The 24,151-nt window shown below is 40.0% G+C and overlaps 1 protein-coding gene across 1 annotated transcript in view; it reads left to right on the top strand.

The window, feature by feature from the left end:
* Positions 1-18,641, top strand: part of ankrd13c (ankyrin repeat domain 13C) — an 82,161-nt gene extending 63,520 nt beyond the window's left edge. The window contains exons 11-13 of the mRNA XM_063064221.1: positions 3,592-3,690; positions 4,141-4,241; positions 16,686-18,641. Coding sequence (XP_062920291.1) covers positions 3,592-3,690; positions 4,141-4,241; positions 16,686-16,816 — 331 coding nt within the window. The 3' untranslated portion in view covers positions 16,817-18,641. The remainder of the gene's footprint in view (positions 1-3,591; positions 3,691-4,140; positions 4,242-16,685) is intronic.
* Positions 18,642-24,151: the final 5,510 nt, after the last annotated feature.

Raw genomic sequence — 24,151 nt, 5'->3', positions numbered from 1 at the left:
ACACAGTAACTGGAGTAGGAGTATGGTGGCATAAGATGTGGAGCTGACGTATTCCTGCTCAGTGAACTGTTCAATGAAAAATTGCAGATCTTCTCAAGGATCAATCTGGTAAACTTTCTTTGCATTCTCTCTGTCATAAATGTATCCCTGGGTAGGGTGACAAGATACCTAAACAAAATCATTGGCGCCCTCTATAGTTGCAGTAAGATTTCTTGTACTTGTACTCAAATCCTCTTGTAGTAAAGACCAACATGCCATTTATCTGAATAGATGCATTCTGTACATGCATGATAATTTTCAGTGGTTTGTGTACTAAACCGCATAGTTCCCTTTGAACACCAATAGTTATGGCCTCTCAACTTGGTTAAAAAATTAATGTACTTTGTTCTTCAACATTGATTGACATACCAACTTTTCTGCATTTTAAATTCAGTTTGCCACGTCCTTGCACATTTACTCACTCTACATCCCCTTAAGTTCTTGCGCTGCAAACTTAGTTCTTACTACAGTGCAGGTTTCTTTTATCAGCAGCATTGTGTATATTATACTTGGTCCTCTAATCCAAGTTATCAGTATAAATTGGAAACAATTGGGACTGTGGGACTGCAACACCAATCCTCGGGTTACGATCTCTTAAACTACAATTGAGCCATTTATTCTCACTCGCCATTTTCATTCCATTAACCAATCCTTGGTTCATGAAGTCAGTCCCATACTTTCTAACTTAAAGGTGCCACACAAGCTTATTAAACAAAGATCTTCTGAAGGACCAAATGCACCAGATCAATTGGCTCACTCTTGCATATTCTGCTTCATCGCTTAGATTCCTGCCAAAATTGCCAAAGATCACTTTAGAAACTTATGATCACTTAAATGTATCTTATATTCTCCTCATTTTCAACTTCTCCATCAATATTGCTTCCATAAGCTTGCATACTACCTTAAGTTGTGGTTTTCCTTTGGGTGCCATCTCTCTCCTTGTTTTTTTCAAATCCATTGCAATTAGGACAACTCCTCAAAAACAACCCATACTTGCTGTATTTCCGTACCAGTATCCCTTAAGCAATTTTCTTTATCCTTTCCAATATCCTCAGGTGTCAAAGCTCCCAAGTTTAGGTCTGCCACATCTTTTTGGCAAGTCCCTGTTTTGAGTTTATTTTAGTCAAATTTCTATGTCAGTCACAACACTAAAATGATTTTAAATAAAATTGACTGTATCTGACTGATGTGACTTCACTCTTCAATGACCTTCCTGCATTCTTCAACATTTGGGAATGTTTAGCAAGGAGAACTGTTTTTGATACTTTTCATGATACCACTTTCATACAATACATCAAGGGCATCAGGTAAGTTTTAAAACTGGTTAAAGGATTAAAAATATTTACTGAAGAATACAGTTGCAAGAAAGTTTGAGAGCCTCTTACAATTACCTGTTTTCTGCATTAATTACTCATAGAATGTGGTTTGATCTTCATCTATTCACGATAATAGACAAACGCAATCTGCCTAAGCTAATAACACACAAACAATTGTACTTCTCGTCAATACTGAGTACATCATTTAAACAATCAGTCTAGGTTCAAAAAAGTATGTGAACCTCTGGGATGATGCCTTCTACAAAAGCTATTTGGCATCAGGTGTTCCAGTCAATGAGATGAGATTGAAGATGTGGGTTGTAGAGGTACCCTGCCCTATATTTTTAAAAAAAGACACAGTCAAGTTACTGACAGGGCCTGCTCTTATCAAGAAAGATCTGTTTATGTGCCCCATGCCTCGATCAAAACAACTTTCAGAGAACTTTAGAAAAGGAATTGTAAAGATGCATGAAGCTGGAAAAGGCTACAAAAGCATTTCTAAAGACCTGAATGTTCATCAGTCCATAGTATTTTTCCTTCTGACACTGAATATTCCATGTAGCCATGGAGAAGCAAAGATTTCAAGCAGTGGTGATCTGGGGCAGTCACTAAACTTACTTGTGTATTCACATTGTTTTAACAAATCAGGTTTCTGCCACTATTTTCCAAAGCAACTTTAGAATCCTGGAAAAATGCATTTCACTTCTCAACAATGCAGACATCCCACCTCTCCCGGAAGTTCCGGGAGTCTCCCGCATATTGATAGTGGCACCCTGACACCCGGAAATTATATACAATATCTCAGAAATTGATTTTTTTTTTTGAGAGGGAGAGCGAGCATTCTGCTTGGTCTCTCTTCGTGCTAAGAGTGGTCCCCAACTGAGGAAACAATATGATTTGGCGATATGAAACAATATGAGTCAGCTGCACCTTTCCTCATTCTCTGTCATGCACTGTTGAACTTGAACACACGCGAGGTCATTACCCACGCGTCATCCATGTCAGCGCGGGAAGAAGATCAACTCCTCGAGCTTGCAAGTGACAGGCTGAAAAGTATGTTTGACGTAACATCTCTACTGGTATTCCGGATCAAAGTAAAGGCTGAATATCCTGAGATAGCCACGGAAGCATTGAAAACGTTGCTTCCATTTCCAACATCATATCTCTGCGAAGTGGGGTTTTCAACAAGGAATGCAACAAAAACTAAATTGCGAAATAGACTGGACATAAGGAACCCCCTTTGAGTATCGCTGTCTCCCATCACCCCTCAATGGGACCGTCTTGTTGCAGGGAATTAAGCCCAGGGCTCCCACTGATTCAGTGATATTGGTGTGTTGCAATGATTTTATATGTTCATACGAGGAAAATATGCGCTGTGTGTTTAATATCCAAACGTTACTTAAAATGTTATGATGCTATTGACTTATCACTATATTCATGTGAGGAAGATAGATGCTGTGTGTCTAATATTAAATCCGTTAGATAAACCCCTTTAGAAATGAAATTGAGTGTATTAGCCACCTATAAATGACTTATAGTTGACTTACCATCTATATTCCGGTGGGGATTAACACCCCCCCCCCCACCCCCGTCAGCCGGTCCGCAAGAATATTGTCAATATTAAACCAGTCTGCGGTGCAAAAAAGGTTGGGGACCCCTGCTAAGCAGACCTATCAGTTTTCTCTGTGGACGGACTTTACGGTCGACCTCACAAATAATGACAATGTTGCTCGCTGCACTGTTTGCAACAGTGACTTTTCTATTGCCTGTGATGGGTTAAGACTGTAAAAGACATGTTGAGGTGAGTTTAACAGGTGTCATTTGTTCATTAGCATAAGCTAACGTTATTTAAACTAGCTGGCTGGCTGCTAAGGAGCTACACTATTGATGACCTACGTGATGAGACCAAACTCCCTGTAGACTTGCTTAAAGTTGTAATAGAATAAACATGATAATGTATAATATAAGTACATATTTTAATGTCACATTTTCTGCATGTACCCAACTTGGTTTACAGATTAGACAAAATCACTAAACAAAGTATTACATACACTCTTGGAGGTCAACTGACCTGGGGGGGAGGGGATATGTGGTGGCAGGGGTGCTACCTCTCTGAAATGAGTTTTTGCAGGGTGGGATGTCTGACAATGTTATGGTCACTTGAATTTGGCATGGGAAAATGTTGTAATTATGCTGTCACAACTGATTAATAAATGTAAGTTCAATTTTCACCTAGGGCTCCACATCTTGGAAGAGAACTAGTCTGCAAAGAGAGCAAAAAGACATTCAAAGCCACAATAGCCATGAGCCAAGAGTTTCCTCTGGGCATTGACTCGTGAGTAGCTTTGTATGGATGTGTACTAGCTGGAAATATGATGCAAATATACAACTTGTGTATTTGTAACTGAAAGTATTTGTTTAGAAAATTGCGTAGTTTATAATTTTCTACAAAGCCTTTGTTTTGCTTAATGACTTTCCACATATTGCAGTTTTTTAATAAATTTTTCTTTTGCAGGAAAATTGTGCAATTTTCCTATTCCATTCCTCTCTTGAGATTTCTGTACCAAAACTTTAATAATCATATGATTTTAGAAGTATGTATTTTAAGTGAGCTTATCCATTGTTTATAAGGTGTTCTATGTAGATATCGGCACCCAGTATCAAAATTTGCTTATCCATCTCACAGAAGCAACTTATGAGTTGATTCTGTGTCTTTTCTGTTATTTTAGAGCTAAATTGATTCATATTGCCTAATTTTTTCATTGTTTTTGTCTCTTACTGATAGATTACTGAATGTTTTAGAAGTCATAGCACCCTTCAAGCACTTTAATAAACTCAGAGAATTTGTTCAGATGAAACTTCCACCAGGATTTCCTGTTAAATTAGGTAAGCAGCCTTGATGATGTAAAGGAATTGCTAGTTTAGTGAATAAACAAAGCAGGTGTTTGGATTCTTCAGGTGTAACTTCCTTTAGTACTTGGTGCATGTGCTTCATAATTGATAAAGTGGCATAAGATTTGAAATGACAAAATCAACAAATTTATCAACCAAAATCATCCCCACCATGAGATACACTAATTTTAATGTGTTGTTTGATATTTATTTCATATTTCTCTGCTGGGTTCTAAATGTCATTAGGAAGCAATAAAAAGACTTCGGCTTGCATGCTATACTTCTAAGACTAAATTATTGAATGTTCACTGTTAATACCTTAAATTTCTGCCACTATTATGCAGTTGTTCATCTGATTTATCATGAGTTTACAAATCTTTGTGTGGAAGGATCCCATTGTCTTATTAATCTCTCTCCCATATTATGAACTTCACTTTTTTTAATTGCAAAAAAAACTCAAACCTGTTGGCCCAAATGATTCCGTTGTCCAATATGACATCTGTCACTAATTATTAAATTTCTCTAATCCCTCCATGCATGCTGGTATTTTTTTTTAAGAGGAAAATGGTCACTGAGAACTACAAAGCAGCAAAGACCCTTCAGCCCATCTAGTACATGCCAACCTTTTCTTTTGCTGTCTAGTCCCATCTACCTGCACCTGGACTGTAGCCCTCTTAGCCTTGTACCTATCCAAACTTCTCATAAATATTGCAATCAAACCAGTATCAACTACTTAGGTTGGCAGCTCATTCCACTATCATACCACCCTCTGAGTAAAGAAGTTTCCCTCAGGTTACCCTTCAATATTTCACCTTTCATCCTTAAGCCTATGACCTCTAGTTCCAGTCTCACCCAACCACAGGGGGAAAACCAGCTTGCATTTACCCTATTTATACTCCACATAATTTTATATGCCTTGAAGATCTCCCCTCCTTCTCCTACACTCCAGGAAATAAAGTTCTAACCTAATCAATCTTTCCTGATAACTCTGGTGTTCAAGTCTTAGCAACATCCTTGTAAATTTCCTCTGCACTCTCCAAGCTTATTGATATATTTCCTGAAGGTAGGTGACCAGAACTGTGCACAATACTCAAAATTTGGCCTCACCAACATTTTGTACAACTTCAACATTCCAATGACTGTACTCAACACTCTTAGTTTATGAAGGGCAATGTATCAGAATCTTTCCTTACGACCCTATTTACCTGTGATGCTACTTTTAAGGAATTATAGAATAGATCTGTATTTCCATATCCCTTTATTCTACTACACACCTTACTGTCCTACCATTTGCTGTGCAAGTCCTACCCTGGTTTGTACTCTCACCTGTCTGTATTAAGACCATAAGACAAAGGAGCAGAAGTTGGCTATTCAGCCCATCGAGTCTGCTCTGCCATTTTATCATGAGCTGATCCATTCTCCCATTTAGTCCCACTTCTCCGCCTTCTCACCATAACCTTTGATGCCCTGGCAACTCAGATACCTATCACTCTCTGCCTTAAATACACCCAATGACATGACTTCGACTGCTGCCCATGGCAACATATTCCACAGATTCACCACCCTCTGGCTAAAAAAGTTTCTTCACATCTCTGTTCTGAATGGACGCCCTTCAATCCTTAAGTCATGCCCTCTCGTACTAGACTCCCCCACCATGGGAAACAACTTTGCCACATTCACTCTGTCCATGCCTTTCAACATTCGAAATGTTTCTATGACGTCTCCCCTCATTCTTCTAAACTCCAAGGAGTACAGTCCAAGAGCGGTCAAACATTCCTCATATGTTAACCCTCTCATTCCCGGAATCATTCTAGTGAGTTTTCTCTGAACCCTCTCCAACGTCAGCACATCCTTCCTTAAATAAGGAGCCCAAAACTGCACACAGTACTCCAAGTGAGGTCTTACCAGTGCCTTACAGAGCCTCAACATCACATCCCTGCTTCTATACTCTGTTCCTCTAGAAATGAATGCCAACATTGCATTCGCCTTCTTCACCACCGACTCAACCTGGAGGTTAACCTTAAGGGTATCCTGCACGAGGACTCCCAAGTCCCATTGCATCTCAGAACTTTGAATTCTTTCCCCATTTAAATAATAGTCTGCCCATTTATTTCTTCTGCCAAAGTGCATAACCATACACTTTTCAACATTGTATTCCATTTGCCACTTCTTTGCCCATTCTCCCAATCTGTCCAAGTCTCTCTGCAGACTCTCTGTTTCCTCAGCACTTCCGGCCCCTCCACCTATCTTTGTATCATCAGCAAACTTAGCCACAAAGCCATCTATTCCATAATTCAAATCGTTGATGTACAATGTAAAAAGAAGCGGCCCCAACACGGACCCCTGTGGAACACCACTGGTAACCGGCAGCCAACCAGAATGGGATCCCTTTTATTCCCCCTGTGTTTCCTGCCAATCAGCCAACGCCCTATCCACGTATGTAACTTTCTCGTAATTCCATGGGCTCTTGTTTAGCAGCCTCATGTGCGGCACCTTGTCAAAGGCCTTCTGAAAATCCAAATATACAACATCCACTGCATCTCCCTTGTCTAGCCTACTGGTAATTTCCTCAAAAAATTGCAATAGGTTTGTCAGGCAGGATTTTCCTTTAAGGAAACCATGCTGAGTTCTGCCTATCTTGTCATATGCAAGATGACAAGTTCCATCTGCCAAAATATAAAAATATAGAGGGCTAGCTATGTTTTTTGAAAAGATCTAGAGTATTTGAGTTCTTATGATGGATGTTTCTGAATTTCCTTGACTTTCTGCCATTGAGATGGTGTAAATATAACAAATATTTACACATGATAGAATATCAAGGAAATTTAAGGTTTATCAACACCATTCTGTCAGAGAAATACAGCCCAATGGTGCATCTTTATTTTGCCAAACAGCTAGGTAAATAGTACAGACACAAGTGATTGTAGATGCTGCAATCTGGAGCAAAGAAAAACAATCTGCTGAAGGAACGCAGGTCAGGCAGAGAAATGATCAGTGTCTGTGTTTAAGACTCTTCATTAGTACATGTTGACTGTCCCTCCTGTAGTTTTTTTTGCTAAGTGACGGTGCATCCTTGAAATGTTATACATAACTGTTGTTCTACTTGCTGACATGTTGCCATGAAACTTGTTCCACTTTTTATTTATGATGAATTAAATAGATTAATTTATTCAGAGTAAGGAGGCTTGTGTAAGATATTAAACAAAACCTGAAATTTGTCAGGCTGAATGGACTGCTGCAAAATTCTGAGCAACATACACAAAATGGTGGAGAAACTCAGGTCAGGCAGCATCTATGGAGTCTGCTCCTTTCTTTTCCAGTCCCAATGAAGAGTCTTGGCCTAAAATGTCAATTGTTTATTCCCCTCCATAGATGCTGCCTGATTTACTGAGTTCCTTCAGCATTTTGTGTGTGTATTGCTGTAGATTTCCATTATCTGCAGAATCTTGTGTTTAGACCATAAGATACAGGAGCAGAATTAGGCCATTTAGCCCATCAAGTCTGCGCTGCCATTTCATAACGGCTGATCCATTTCCCCTCTCAGCCCCAATCTCCTCCAGTATCCCTTCATGCCCTGACGAATCCAGAATCCATCACCCTCTGCCTTAAATATACCCAATAACTTGGCCTCCACAGCTGCCTGTGACAATGAATTCCACTGATTCACCACTCTGACAGGAAAAAAAAAATCATCCTCCCCATTCTAAAAGGATGTCCTTGTATTCTGAGGCTGTGACCTCTGGCCTTGGACTCCCCCACCATAGGAAACATCCTCTCCACATCCACGCTAGCGAGGCCTTTCAACATTTGTTAGTTTTCAATGAGGTCGCCCCTCATTTTTTCTGAATTCCCATGAGCAGAGGCCCAGAGCCATAAAATATACCTCATATGATGAGCCTTTCACAGAATAATTTTTGTGAACCTCCTTTGAATCCTGTCCAGTGTCAGTACATCTTTTCTTAGTTAAGGGGCACAAAACTGCTCAGAAAACTCCCAAGTGAGGGCTCACCTGTGCTTTATAAAGCCTCAATGTTACATCCATGCTTAATACTCTAGTCCTCTTGAAATGAATGCTAGCACTGCATTTGCCTTCCCAAGTCTGACTGCACCTCAGATTTTTATAAATTTTCTCTTCATTTAAAAAATAATATATGCTTTTATTTCTTCTACCGAAGTGCATGACTGTACACTTCCTGACACTACTCCATGGGTACTTTGCCCATTCTCCGAATCCAAGTCCTTCTGCTTCCTCAACACTGTCTGTACCTCCACCTATCTTTGTATCATCCAAAACCTGGCCAGAAACCCCTCTACTTCCTCAAAACCACCTGCCCCTCCACCTGCCTTCATATCAATTACAAACTTTGCAACAAAGCCATCAATTCCATTATCCAAATCATTGATGTACAGCTTAAAAAGAAGTGGTCCCAAAACAGACCCCTGTCGAGCACCACTAGTCACAGGTAGACAACCAGAAAAGGCTCCTTTTATTCCCACTCTTTGCCTCTTGCTAATCAGCCGCTGCTTTATCCATACTAGCATCTTTCTTGTAACACCATGGGCTCTTAACTCGTTAAGCAGCCTTATGTATGGCATCTTGTCAAAGGCCTTCTGAAAATCCAAATCAACAAATTCTCCTTTGTCTATCCTGCTTGTTATTTCTTCAAAGAATTCCAACAGATTTGTCAGACAAGATTTTCTCTTGAAGAAACCATTTTTTTATCTTATGCCTTTTTTTATCATATGCTTTCAAGTACCCCAAAAACCACATCCTTAACAATCAACTCCAACATCTTCCCAACTGAGGTCAGAATAATTTCCTTCCTTCTGCCTCTCTTCCGTTCTTGAAGAGTGCAGTGACATTTGCAATTTTTCAGTACCTAAAACCATGCCAAAATCAATGGATTCTTGAAAGATCATTACAAATGCCTCTAATCCCTTCAGCTACCTCTTTCCAAAACCCTGGGGTGTAGACCAACTGGTCCAAGTGACTTATCTACCTTCAGACCATTCAGTCTTCCAAGAGCTTTCTCCCTAGTAATGGTAACTTCACACGCTTCTGTTCCCTGACACTCTCGAACTTCCGGCATACTGCTAGTGTCTTCCACAGTGAAGACTGATGCAAAATACTTAGTTTATCTGCCATTTCCTTGTCCTCATTACTACCTCTCCAGCATCATCTTCCAGAGGTCCAATATCTACTCTTCCCTCTCTTGTACACTTTGTATATCTTTTGGTATCCTCTAATATTATTGGCTAATCTAACTTGGTGTTCCCCCTTTTCCTCTATGACTTTTTTAGTTGCCTTCTGTTGGTTTTTGAATCTTCCTAGTCTTCTAACTTCCCACTAATTTTTGCTCTATTATATGCCATCTCCTTGGCTTTTATCTTGACTTTGACTTCTCTTGTCAGCTATGGTTGTTATCCTGTATGGAATACTACTTTGCAAAGTATATATTCTGAATTGCTCCCAGAAATTCCAGCCATTGCTGTTCTGCTGTCATCCCTGCTAGTATTCCTTTCCAATCAATTTTGGCCAGCTCTCCTCTCATGTGTCTGCAATTCCCTTTACTCCACTGTATCACTGATACATCTGATTTTAACTTCTTCCCCTCAATCTGCAGGGTGAATGCTATGATATTATGATCACTGGCCCTAAGGGTTCCTTTACCTTAAACTCAATTCCAGTTTATTGCACAGCACCCAGTCCAGAGTAGCTGATCCCCTAGTGGGCTCAGCCTTTAACTGCTCTAAAAAGCTATCTCGTAGGCATTCTAGAAAATTCCCTTCTTAGGATTCAGGACCAACCTGATTTTTCTAATCCACCTGCATATTGAAATCCCCCATGACTATCGTGACATTGCTCTTTTGACATGCATTTTCTATCTCGTTTTGTAATTTGTAGACCACATCCTTACTACTGTTTGTAGACTAAATCTTTACTACAATGTTTATGATTTACTGCAAACTTCTACTCTTACTGAATTGCCTAATGTCATAAAATTTAAGAATTTATTCAAGAGCAAGTCTTCCTTTCATTGATTAAGAATAATCTATAACTAATGTAGTCTTTGGTACAAGAGAATGTCACCTAATTTTAAATGGTATTTGGTGTGGAAAAGCTCAGTTTTAATTAGTTCTTTTCTCCATTGAATTCACTTCAATATTTTATATATTGAAATAAAATATATAACATGGCCTAAAACTTTTGGTTCCAGAAGAAATGTATAAAATGAAAGCTGAGAAACAATAAACATTTTAATAGAAATAACGTAGAATAGTAATAGGAAAAAAGTCAGTGGGATGAGATGCAGTGTAACGGGGCAAAATTGAAAGGGGTGATGAATGCAGGACTGAAAGTGTTATATTTGAATGGATGCAGTATATAGAAGAGGATGGGTGATCTTGTTGCACAGTTCAGTGTTGGCAGGTATGATGTGGACATCACTGAGTCATGGCTGAAAGAAGATTGTAGTTGGGAGCTTAACATCTGAGGATACAGGTTATATCAAAAGAACAGGCAGATAGGGGGTGGCATGGCTCTGATGGTGAAAGATTAAATCAAATCCTTGGATTTATAATCCCAAGGTGTGGATTACAAATTACAATGAGAAATAGAAAAGGAATGTCAGAAGGACGATATTATGATCGTGATGGAGAATTTCAATATGAAGGTTGATTGGAGAATGTCAGGTTGGTGCTGGATCCCAAGAGAAAGAATTTATCAGGTTTGATAGAGAGCTTAAGGTAAAAGAACGCTCAGGAGACAGTGATCATAATATGATAGAATTCACCCTGCAATTTGCGATTGTGGAGTTTTTAGTAATGATCTTTCAAGAACCTCTGGAAAATTGCAAATAGCATTCCACTCTTCAAGAAAGGAGGGAGGCAGAAGAAAAGAAATTGTAGGCCAGTTAGCCTAACCTCAGTAGCTGGGAAGATGTTGGAGTTATGATTATGAGGACACGCAGTCCTCTTTTATTGTCATTTAGTAATGCATGCATTAAGAAATGATAAAAATGTTTTTCCAGAATGCTATCACGAAACACGACATACCGACTTAAAAACTAACAAAAACCACATAATTATAACATATAGTTACAACAGTGCAAAGCAATACCGTAATTTGATAAGAACAGACCATCCCATCATTTCACGCAGACGGTAAACCCCCAGCGCCGCCAACTTGCTGATGCAGCATCCCGGAAGCATCCAACCACAGTCCGATTCCGAGTCTGGCTGAGTACCATCTCTGCTGAGCGTTTCAACCCCAGCCCCGGCAACAGGCCATACACAAAGCGGAGGATTTGGGGCCTACGTCTCTGGAGATTCTCGATCACACAGTAGCAGCAGCGAAGCAGGCATTTCAGAAGTTGCTCCAGATGTTCCTCTGCGCTTTCACGGCTGTCCCCATCAAATCTGGATTGATGCACGGCCCCTAGTTACACATATCGATATTCATTCAGAATGGCTGCGTGCGCTGCATCGCGTCGCCATCTTATCCTCCCTCCTATGTTGATGTTAATGATGAGGTTTCAGGGTACTTGGAGGCACATGATTAAAATAGGCCAAACGCAGCATGGTTTCCTTGAGGGAAAATGTTACCTGACAAATCTGTTAGAAATCTTTGAGGATACAACAGGCAAAAGAAACAAAGGAGAGCCAGTGGATGTTTACTTGGATTTTCAGAAGGCCTTTGACAAGGTGCTGCACATGAGGGCCCATGGTGTTGCAGGAAAGATACCAGCAAGGACAGAACATTAGCTGATTGGCAGGAGGTAAAGAGTAGGTATAAAGGGAGCCTTTTCTGCCAGTGACTAGCAGATTTCTGCAGGGGTGGATGTTGGGACCACTTTAAGCTGTATGTCAATGATTTGGATAATGGAGTTGATGGGTTTGTGGCCAAGTTTCGGATGATACAAAGATAGGTGGAGGGGCAGGTAGTGTTGAGAAAGCAGAAGGACTTGAATTAGGAGAATAGACAAAAGTAGCAGATGGAATGCAGTGTCAGGAAGTGTATGGTCATGCACTTTGGTAGAAGGAATAAAGCCGCAGACTATTTCTAAATGGGGAGAAAATTCAAAATTCAGAGGTGCAAACGGTCTTGGGAGTCCTCATGCAGTTAACTTGCAGGTTGGGTTGGTGGTGAGGAAAGCAAATGCAATGTTGGCATTCATTTCAAGTGGACTAGAATATAAAAGCAGACATCCCACCTCTCCCGGAAGTTCTGGGAGTCTCCCGCATATTGATAGCGGCTCCCTGATGCCCGGCAATTATATACAATATCCCAGAAATCGATTTTTTTTTTTTTTTTAAAGAGGGAGGGCGAGAGCGAGCATTCTGATAGGTCTACTTAGCACGAAGAGAGATCAATCAGTTTTCTCCATGGGTGGGCTTTACAGTCGACCTCAAAAATAATGACAGTGTTGTTCGCTGCACTGTTTGCAACAGTGACTTTTCTATTGCCCATGGTGGGTTAAGACTAAAAGACGTGTTGAGGTGAGTTTAACAAGTGTCATTCGTTCATTAGCATAGCTAACGTTATTTAAACTAGCTAGCTAGCTGCTAAGGAGCTATGCGATTGATGTCCTACATGTTGAGGCCAAACACCCTGTAGATTTAAAGTTGTAATAGAATAAACATAATATAAGTACATATTTTAATGCCACATTTTCTGCATATACCCAACTTGGTTTACAGATTATACAAAATCACTAAACAAAGTATTACATACACCCCTGGAGGTCGACCGGGGGTAGGGGGGATATGGGATTGCAGGGGGCAGGGGTGCTACCTCCCTGAAATGAGTTTTTGCAGGGTGGGATGTCTGTAAAAGCAAGGATGATAAGCTTCTAAAAGCTGAGGCTTTATAAGGCACTGGCAAGGCCTCACTTAGAGCAGTTTTGGGTCCCTTATCTAAGAAAGGATGTGCTGACATTGAAGAGGATTTCAGAGGAGATTCATAAGAATGATCCCAGGAATGAGAGGATCATCATATGAGGAGTGTTTGATGGGTCTGGGCCGTACTCGCCAAGGTTTAGAAAAATGAGGGGGAATCTCATTGAAACTTATTGAATGTTGAAGGCCTTGATCGAGTGGCTGTGAAGAGGATGTTTTCTGTGGTAGGGGAGGCTAGGATCAGAGAGCACAACCTCAGAATAGAGGGACGTCCATTTAGAATGGAGGTGCAGGAATTTCTTTAGCCAGAGGGTGGAGAATTAGTGGAATTTGTTGCCACAGGCAGCTATGGAGGCCAGGTCATTGGGTGTATTTAAGGCAGAGGTTGATAGTTTTTTGATTAGTCGGGGTGTGGAAAGTTAAAGAGAGAAGTCAGGAGAATGGGTTGAGAGAGAAGTAGATCGGCCATGATGAAATGGTTGAGCAGACTTGATAGCCTGAATGGCCTAATTCTTCTAGATAGAGCAATGAAAAAAGTGCATGGAGTAAAGCCAGATCTAATATATAGAGAGGCTTTGAGGAAAGAGAAGCAGAATAAAGGGTGAAAAGGTAGTAAGGTAGAAGGGCTAAAGTGCGTGTACTTCAAAGCATCAGGAACAAAGGTGATGAACTGAGAGCTTGGAATTATGATGTAGTGGCCATTACAGAGACTTGGCTGGCACCAGGGCAGGAATGGATTCTCAATATTCCTGGATTTCAGTGCTTTAAAAGGGAGAGAGGGGGGAAAAGGGGAGGAGGGTTGGCATTACTGATCAGAGTTACTATTACAGCTACAGAAAGGGTGGGTAATGTAACAGGATCCTCTTTTGAGTCAGTATGGGTGGAAGTCAGGAACAGGAAGGGAGCAGTTACTCTATTGGGAGTATACTGCAGGCCCCCTGGTAGCGGCAGAGATACCGAGGGGCAGATTGGGAGGCAGATTTTGGAAAGGTGCAAAACTAACAGGGTTGTTATCATGGGTGACTTTAACTTCCCTAATATTGATTGGCACCTGATTAGTTCCAAGGGTTTAGATGGGGCAGAGTTTGTTAAGTGTGTCCAGGATGGATTCCTGTCACAGTATGTTGACAGGCCGACTCGGGGGAATGCCATACTGGATCTAGTATTAGGCAATGAACCGGGTCAGGTCACAGATCTCTCAGTGGGTGAGCATCTGGGGGACAGTGACCACTGCTCCCTGGCCTTTAGCATTATCATGGAAAATGATAGAATCAGAGAGGACAGGAAAAATTTTAATTTGGGAAGGGCAAATTATGAGGCTATAAGGCTGGAACTTGCGTGTGTGAATTGGGATGATGTTTTGCAGGGAAATGTACTATGGACATGTGGTCGATGTTTAGAGATCTCTTGCAGGATGTTAGGGATAAATTTGTCCTGGTGAGGAAGATAAAGAATGGTAGGGTGAAGGAACCATGGGTGACAAGTGAGATGGAAAATCTAGTCAGGTGGAAGAAGGCAGCATACATGAGGTTTAGTAAGCAAGGATCAGATGGGTCTATTGAGGAATATAGGGAAGCAAGAAAGGAGCTTCAGAAGGGGCTGAGGAGAGTAAGAAAGGGGCATGAGAAGGCCTTGGTGAGTAGGGTAAAGGAAAACTCCAAGACATTCTTCAATTATGTGAAGAAAAAAAAGGATGACAGGAGTGAAGGTAGGACCGATCAGAGATAAAGGTGGGAAGATGTGCCTGGAGGCTGTGGAAGTGAGCGAGGTCCTCAATGAATACTTCTCTTCGGTATTCACCAATGAAAGGGAACTTGACGATGAGGACAATATGAGTGAGGTTGATGTTCTGGAGCATGTTGATATTAAGGGAGAGGAGGTGTTGGAGTTGTTAAAGTACATTAGGATGGATAAGTCCCCGGGGCCTGACGGAATATTCCCCAGGCTGCTCCACGAGGCAAGGGAAGAGATTGCTAAACCTCTGGCTAGGATCTTTGTCCTCGTTGTCCACTGGAATGGTACCAGAGAATTGGAGGAAGGCGAATGTTGTCCCCTTGTTCAAAAAAGGTAGTAGGGATAGTCCGGGTAATTATAGACCAGTGAGCCTTACATCTGTGGTGGGAAAGCTGTTGGAAAAGATTCTTAGAAATAGGATCTATGGACCCTTAGAGAATCATGGTCTGATCAGGGACATTCAGCATGGCTTTGTGAAGGGCAGATCGTGTCTAACAAGCCTGATAGAGTTCTTTGAGGAGGTGACCAGGCATATAGATGAGGGTAGTGCAGTGGATATGATCTATATGGATTTTAGTAAGGCATTTGACAAGGTTCCACATGGTAGGCTTATTCAGAAAGAAGGCATGGGATCCAGGGAAGTTTGGCCAGGTGGATTCAGAATTGGCTTGCCTGCAGAAGGCAGAGGGTCGTGGTGGAGGGAGTACATTCAGACTTGAGGGTTGTGACTAGTGGTGTCCCACAAGGATCTGTTCTGGGACCTCTACTTTTCGTGATTTTTATTAACGACCTGGATGTGGGTGTAGAAGGGTGGGTTGGCAAGTTTGCAGACGACACAAAGGTTGGTGCTGTTGTGGATAGTGTAGAGGATTGTCGAAGATTGCAGAAAGACATTGATAGGATGCAGAAGTGGGCTGAGAAGTGGCAGATGGAGTTCAACCCAGAGAAGTGTGAGGTGGTACACTTTGGAAGGACAAACTCCAAGGCAGAGTACAAAGTAAATGGCAGGATACTTGGTAGTGTGGAGGAGCAGAGGGATCTGGGGATACATTTCCACAGATCCCTGAAGGTTGCCTCACAGGTGGATAGGGTAGTTAAGAAAGCTTATGGGGTGTTAGCTTTCATAAGTCGAGGGATAGAGTTTAAGAGTCACGAGGTAATGATGCAGCTCCTTAAACTCTGGTTAGGTTACACTTGGAGTTCTGTGTCCAGTTCTGATCACCTCACTATAGGAAGGATGTGGAAGCATTGAAAAGGGTACACAGGAGATTTACCAGGATGCTGCCTGGTTTAGAGAGTATGGATTATGATCAGAGATTAAGGGAGCTAGGGCTTTACGCTTTGGAGAGAAGGAGGATAAGAGAAGACATGATAGAGGTGTACAAGATAATAAGAGGAATAGATAGAGTGGATAGCCAGCGCCTCTTCCCCAGGGCACCACTGCTCAATACAAGAGGACGTGGCTTTAAGGTAAGGAGTGGGAAGTTCAAGGGGGATATTAGAGGAAGGTTTTTTACTCAGAGAGTGGTTGGTGCGTGGAATGCACTGCCTGAGTCAGTAGTGGAGGCAGATACACTAGTGAAATTTAAGAGACTACTAGACAGGTATATGGAGGAATTTAAGGTGGGGGGGTTATATGGGAGGCAGGGTCTGAGGGTCGGCACAACATTGTGGGATGAAGGGCCTGTACTGTGCTGTACTGTTCTATGTTCTATGTCTTATGCTCTTATAACAAATCTGAATTTGGATCGAACAATTTTACTTACAGATGATCAATGTGAACTAATCTGCTTTGTTTTTGTCCAGACATACCTGTGTTTCCAACCATCACTGCCACTGTGACATTTCAGGAATTCCGTTATGATGGGTTTGATGACTCAATCTTCAATATTCCAAGAGACTATACTGAGGACCCCAGCCGTTTCCCTGAACTTTGATCTGGCAGCCTGGTTATGATTGGATGAAGAGAAGTACAAGGTGCTGTGTGCTTATTTTCCCCCTTCATGAATTTAACATCTTTCTTCCTTGGTGATACAAAGCTATCATTTGGAGAAGTTTTAGAGCATTCCTAAGTGGAAGAATGTAAAGTCTTACAGAAATAGATTATATGGCTTTTTGTTAATTTGTAAAGTCCTTTTATTAAATTCCTGATTTTAAATTCAAAATGTTCTATTTGTAAAATAACTCTTCACTATACATATAAATATCATCTGGTTGCTAAAATTTTCAGAGAATATATACCCTGAAAAATTGACTACATGAAAAGAGGAAACTATTAGAGAATGCATGCCAGTTACTTCCTAAAACATCAAGCTGCTGCTTCACTTGTTTCCAGAATTGGTCTGTTATGATTTTTATATTTATTTGTCACTCCATTTTTGTGTACTTTTTGTGATATTAGTTTTTTAAAACACTATTATAACTACATTATTTTAGTTTTACAAGTTTCAGCAAAAACAGAAGATCTGTTCTTAAAGAATATCCTTCAGTCAGAGGGAATGTTCAGTGTACTATATGATGGTTGTCCAGGGAAAGATGATGGTTTGTTTTACAGTTGAATTTTGTTTAATTAGCATTACAAGATTCCATAAGGGAAACATAGTTTTTGATGTAACAGCAATTACTGTATTTAAAAAGAATCAATGTGCAGCAAGATTTCAAAGTAGTGGTACTCACAAATGGACTACTTCAACTGGAATTGCATGGAACTTCCAGCAAGATTTAAAAGTCTGTTTGGATATAATGTAGTACTACATTGTTTAGCTATGTCTGATGATAATTATCCCTGATGACAACACAAATGGCCAGTCAATTTCTGTTGAATAGTGATGATTCCTAACCTTTTCCATGTGGGGAAAACTTTGTGTAAATACACAGCTAGGCTTCAGCTGATGGGAAATGTTGTTGTATTCAATTCAATTCACAACTCTACACAATTTTGAAGTATTTTTTGTATAAAATATTTTTTAAAAACTAATAAAATCCAAATGTTTTGCAGTTACTGTTCATCCAAACAATTGTTTTGTGGTGAATAGAATTGTTCCAGTTTAATTGATGCACTGTATATAACCACAAAAGTAAATATTTCTTTCAAAATACTCTTTTCAGTTTTAAAGTTAGAAGCTTGTATAACCACATTGAAAGATGAAATAGGATTATCCAGGTGAGAATTGTCTGAAGGCTACCTCACTTGTGGAACAGAGAAATGTGACTCATTTATAGCCTGAGTTATGTGACATTTCTTACCTTTTAATTGATATATTTGTCTTATTCATGACTGCTGACCGTGTGAGGTTTGCAATTCCCTTCAAGTCTTAGACATTACAAGTTAATTGCAGGGAATTTTATTGTACTCTTTACTTGAAAGGTTGTGTAAAAAAATAACATTTCAAAAATTATTAGAATCTTTCCTCAATACTTACAAAGATGGGAGCATGAAGCAATGATTAAACACGTCATGATATGAAAATATTAAATTGGATGACTAGAGTTTTTAAAGATAAAGTATCATATTATTATATATCAATATCTTATGGTATTGATATGATCTAGCAAAGTTGTTTACCAAATGTGCTTTGTACAAATAAATATAGTTTAAAAATCCAGTGCATTTGTGCTTGTTTTCTTTAAATTGTTTTTAGAACTTTTATAAAGACTGAGAAATTAGCATAAATTTAGTAACTATTGTTACTATCGAAGACTTGTTCAGTTATGATTCATTTTGAGTGATTTTTTTCATCTAATTGTATTTTTCCTAATTGTATTTACCATTAAAAAAATTATATAATTAGACTTGCTTGTTGCTGCTTTTTTCTTAATTGAACTAAATTAATCCACTGGGTCTATGAAGTTGATGCCTTGTGGCGAAGTGTCTTATATTCACAATGGGTAGTTGTGGAGAAGTATATAAGCCAATCCTAAAAGCTTTTCCATATAAGGAAAAAGGAGCACTTTAAGACTCTTGAGTGTAGTCTGGTGCATCTGTTTGACTTTAAGTAACAAACTTTGGAATAGACCATTTACTTTGTTTTATTAGGTGTGAATGAGGAGGAACAAATAATGCATAGATACTTGCACCAAAAGTAGAAAGGAATAAAAAACCTTTGGCCTGATTTAGATCCCTGTTTGTAGAAACAATCAGTATTATTGGTAAGTAATCCGTCTGCATCTATCTGTTAGATTTTTTTGTTGTTCATGCAGTCTCTGTTTATTATAGAACTTGCAGCAATACAGTTTGTCACACCCAATAATCAATCTCCTTACCTGATCATTATGTATCTTTTCTCTCTCTCCTTGGACTTGAAAAATGCATCTTATTGACCCTCAAGCTAATTTACATTTTCAGAATCAGGTTTATTATCACTTGCATTTACTCTATTGGTTTTTTTTTAAAATTCTGATCGGTTTCTATTCTACTCCTTCGGATTGCCTGGTATTTGAACACTTTCCACAGTTTATCCAATCAACTTTATCAATCCTCTAATGTTACAAGCAATATATTAAAGCATCAGATATCATACTCTTGTCATAAATTTCTTTAAATGAGTATTTGTGCTTATCAAAATCATGCATGGTTGGAATACTTTGCCATTTCCAGTGACTAACATTGGACAGCATCTGCGCTGTCATTTATACTCAGCTGGGTACTTGCCTTTGGATCATGTTCACAAAAATATCTTGGTTGATCTGCTTGGACTTGGGTCACCTTTGAAACAATGTTGGATTTTTCCTGGAAAAGTTTCATAACTGGTTCTTAACTAAAATTTCATATGGAATTATATGTATTTAAGTCATCGAATAGACCAAACCACAGTTTATATCCTTAAATAATATGATTTCCATTCACTCTGTAAACATATGTTCCCTGAAATTGCTGCCTTAATCCCTTGGATGCTAAAAAGTGTTATACTGCCACAATCTACTGCTTTTAATAATTTCAGCCTGTTTGAGCATTTTGTCCCAGGTATTCATTTTAGCTGTCTCCATTTTATGATTGAGAATTTTATTGGTCATATAGTTCCTGCAACAATAAAATATGTGTAATCCAATTTGGGGTCTGTGCCTCAAGATTGCTTCATTTGTCTGCTGTCCTGCTATTTACAAGTACTAAGTAACTGATTTGGGAAGGACTGATGTGCCCCAAAGCTACATTGGTGTGGGTAGTAATACTAATGAAGCATCCCACTTCATTTCTCTGCATTTCAGATTAATTTGTCGTTTACACCAAGGTACAGTGAATAAAAATAGAAGACATACATCTATAAAGATGGAGTTATAGGAGATGTTGAGGGGCAAGGCATTTCCACCCCCCTTTGTTGGTTCAGAAATTTAGCTGCATCTTCCTTTCTTTCCAGTCCTGATGAGTCTTAGCCCAAAATGTTGACTGCTTATTCCTTTCCATAGAATTTGACCTGCTGAGTTGCTCCAGAATTTTGTGTAACTCTGGGTGGCAGCATCTGCAGAATTTTGTGTATATCATTTAGGTTAAAACTTTGGAAATCTAATTTGGTTGCAGTCATCAACACTTATTGACCCTCAATCATCATGATGTGTCCATCACATCTTCTAATGCAATACAAATTGTATTTCCTAAATGCACAAAGATCTATTAAAACAATATTCACTGTCCCTTTTGCAGTTCAGTACTAAGTTTTGTGGAATGAGTCAGTCATTACATGGATAATGTAAAGGCCTTGTTACTTATCCATATTATCAGTATCCCAATTTATTTAGTGATACAGCACAGATTAAGAGGATGCCTAGCTAATTTGTATGCAAGAGTGAATGTCTATAGGTGCAGTGAAGTGAAACTCAAGGTATTATGCTACCAGTTAACAGGAATTAATATGGGAGGTGAGGGGAGTAATGAATTAAAAGTATATATGAATGCGCGGAGTATAAGAAATAAAGTGGATGAGCTTGAGGCACAGTTGGAAATTGGTAAGTATGATGTTGCGGGAATAACAGAGACATGGCTTCAAGTAGACAGGGCCTGAGAAATGAATGTTCGAGGGTATACGTCCTATTGAAAGGACAAACTGATGGGCAGAGGGGGTGGGGTGGCGCTGTGGGTGAGGAATGATATTCAGTCCCTTGTGAGGGGGGACATAGAATCAGGAGACGTAGAGTCAGTATGGATAGAACTGAGAAATTCTAAGGGTAGAAAGACCCTAATGGGAGTTATCTACAGGCCCCCAAACAGTAGTCTGGATGTAGGGTGTAAGTTGAATCAAGAGTTAAAATTGGCATGTCGCAAAGGTAATGCTACGGTTGTTATGGGGGATTTCAACATGCAGGTAGACTGGAGGAATCAGGTTGGTACTGAACCCCAAGAAAGGGAGTTTGTGGAGTCCCTCTGAGATGGATTCTCAGAACAGCTTGTACTGGAGCCTACCAGAGAGAATGCAATTCTAGATTTAGTGTTGTGCAATGAACTGGATTTGATCAGGGACCTCAAGGTAAAGGAGCCATTAGGAGTTAGTTACCATAATATGGTAAGTTTTAATCTACAATTTGAGAGGGAGAAGGGAAACTCGGAAGTGTCAGTATTACAGTTGAACAAAGGGAACTGTGTTGCTGTGAGAGAGGAGCTGGCCAAAGTTCAATGGCACAATACCCTAGCAGGGATGACAGTGGAACAGCAATGGCAAGTGTTTCTGGGAATAATGCGGAAGGTGCAGGATCAGTTCATTCCAAAGAGGAAGAAAGATCCTAAGGGGAGGCTGTGGCTGACGAGGGAAGCAATGGACAGTATAAAAATAAAAGAGTAGTATAACATAGCAAAGATGAGTGGGAAGCTGGAGGATTGGGAAACTTTTAAAGAGCAACAGAAGGTAACTAAAAAGGCAATACGTGGAGAAAAAATGAGGTACAAAGGTAAACTAGCCAAAAATATGAAGGAGGATAGTAAAAGCTTCTTTAGGTATGTGAAAAGGAAAAAAATAGTTAAAACCAAAATTGGGCCCTTGAAGACAGAAGCGGGTGAATTTATTATGGGGAACAAGGAAATGGCAGATGCGTTGAACAGGTACTTTGTGTCTTCCCTGGTGAAGACAGATCTAATCTCCCAGATATATTAGTGGCCAAAGGACCTAGGGTAATGGATGAACTGAAGGAAATTTATATTAGGCAGGAAATGGTGTTGGATTGACTGTTGGGTCTGAAGGCTGATAAGTCCCCAGGACCTGATGGTCTGCATCCAAGGGTACTTAAGGAGCTGGCTTTAGAAATCGTGGATGCATTGGTAATCATTTTCCAATGTTCTATAGATTCAAGACCAGTTCCTGTGGATTGGAGGGTGGCTAATGTCCCTCTCTTCAAGAAGGGAGGAAGAGAAAAAACAGAATTATAGACCAGTTAGCCTGACATTGGTGGTGGGAAAGATGCTGGAGTCAATTATAAAATGTGGAAATTACAACACATCTGGATAGCAGTAACAGGATCAGTCTGAGTCAGCATGGATTTACGAAGGGGAAATCGTGCTTGACTAATCTGGAATTTTTTGAGGATTTAACTATGAAAATGGACAAGGGAGGGCCAGTGGGTGTAGTGTACCTGGACTTTCAGAAAGCCTTTGATAAAGTCCCACATAGGAGATTAGTGAGCAAAATTAGGGCACATGGTTTTGGGGGCAGAATACTGACATGGATTGAAAATTGGCTGGCTGACAGAAAACAAAGAGTAGCGATTAATGCGTCCCTTTCAGAATGGCAGGGGTGACCAGTGGGGTACCGCAGGGTTCAGTGCTGGGACCGCAGCTGTTTACAATATATATTAATGATTTAGTAACATTAGCAAATTTGCCGATGACACAAAACTGGGTGGCAGTGTGAAATGTGAGGAGGATGTTACGAGAATGCAGGGTGACTTGGACAGGCTGGGTAAGTGGGCAGATGCAGTTTAATGTGGATAAATGTGAGGTTATCCACTTTGGTAGTAAGAACAGGAAGGCAGATTACTATCTAAATGGAGTCAAGTTAGGGAAAGGGGAACTATGAGATCTAGGTGTTCTTGTACACAAGTCACTGAAAGCAAGGATGCAAGTACAGCAGCCAGTGAAGAAAGCTGGCATGCTGGCCTTCATATCAAGGGGAATTGAGTATAAGAGCAAAGAGATCCTTCTGCAGCTGTACAGGGCCCTGGTGAGACCACACCTGGAGTACTGTGTGCAGTTTTGGTCTCCAAATTTGAGGAAGGACATTCTTGCTATTGAGGGAGTGCAGCATAGGTTCACAAGGTTAATTCTCGGAATGGCGGGACTGTCATATGTCAAAAGATCGGAGCGACTGGGCTTGTATACTCTGGAATTTAGAAGGCTGAGAGGGGATATTATTGAAACATATAAGATTATTAAGGGATTGGACACACTGGAGGCAGGAAGCATGTTCCCGCTGATGGGTGAGTCCAGAACCAGAGGCCACAGTTTAATAAGGGGTAGGCCATTTAGAACGGAGTTGAGGAAAAACTTTTTCACCCAGAGAATGGTGGATATATGGAATGCTCTGCCCCAGAAGGCTGTGGAGGCCAAGTCTCTGGATGCTTTCAAGAAAGAGATGGAGAGAGCTCTAAAGATAGCAGAATCAATGGTTATGGGGATAAGGCAGGAACTGGATACTGATTGTGGATGATCAGCCACGATCACAGTGAATGGCGGTGCTGGCTTGAAGGGTCGAATGGCCTACTGCACCTATTGTCTATTGAAAAAAAAACTAATAAAAATTGCTAAGCTTACCAATGTAAAATACATCAAGATAGTTTTGCTGTCCAAAAAAAGATGTAGACAAACATTTATGAAAGTGAAGTTATATTTTTCATATATATTTAAAAGATGCTGCAAGAGGCACATAAAATAAAATTGTATGATAGGAAATCTACAGCTGCACAAAAAAAGTTAAGCAGCTGAGGCCAAGTTAAAGAATGTGGATTTTGAAATTTCAATATATTCCCTTTTATGAATAAGTTACATGAAAGAATGAGGAAGTGAAGTCTGCAAAGTGGCAGATGGAATACAGTGGCAAAGTGTATGGTTATCACTTTGGTAGAAGAAATAATGGTAGATTATTTTCTAAATGGTGAGTTAATTGGAGTCTCCAGAGGAAGTTTGAGAATTCCAGGAATAGAATGTACGAGGAGCATTTGATGGTTCTGGGCTGTACTTGCTGGGGTGGGGTGGATCTCATTGAATAATACAGAATATTGGAAGGCTAGATGGTATGGATGTGGAGAAGACACTTCCAATAGTGGGAGAGTCTAGGACCAGATTACAGTCCTTT

Source organism: Mobula hypostoma, chromosome 12 (assembly GCF_963921235.1).
Source record: "Mobula hypostoma chromosome 12, sMobHyp1.1, whole genome shotgun sequence".
Lineage (NCBI taxonomy): Eukaryota > Metazoa > Chordata > Chondrichthyes > Myliobatiformes > Myliobatidae > Mobula > Mobula hypostoma.
Note: the sequence above shows the minus strand (reverse complement) of the source record. Positions and strands in the feature narration are given on the sequence as shown.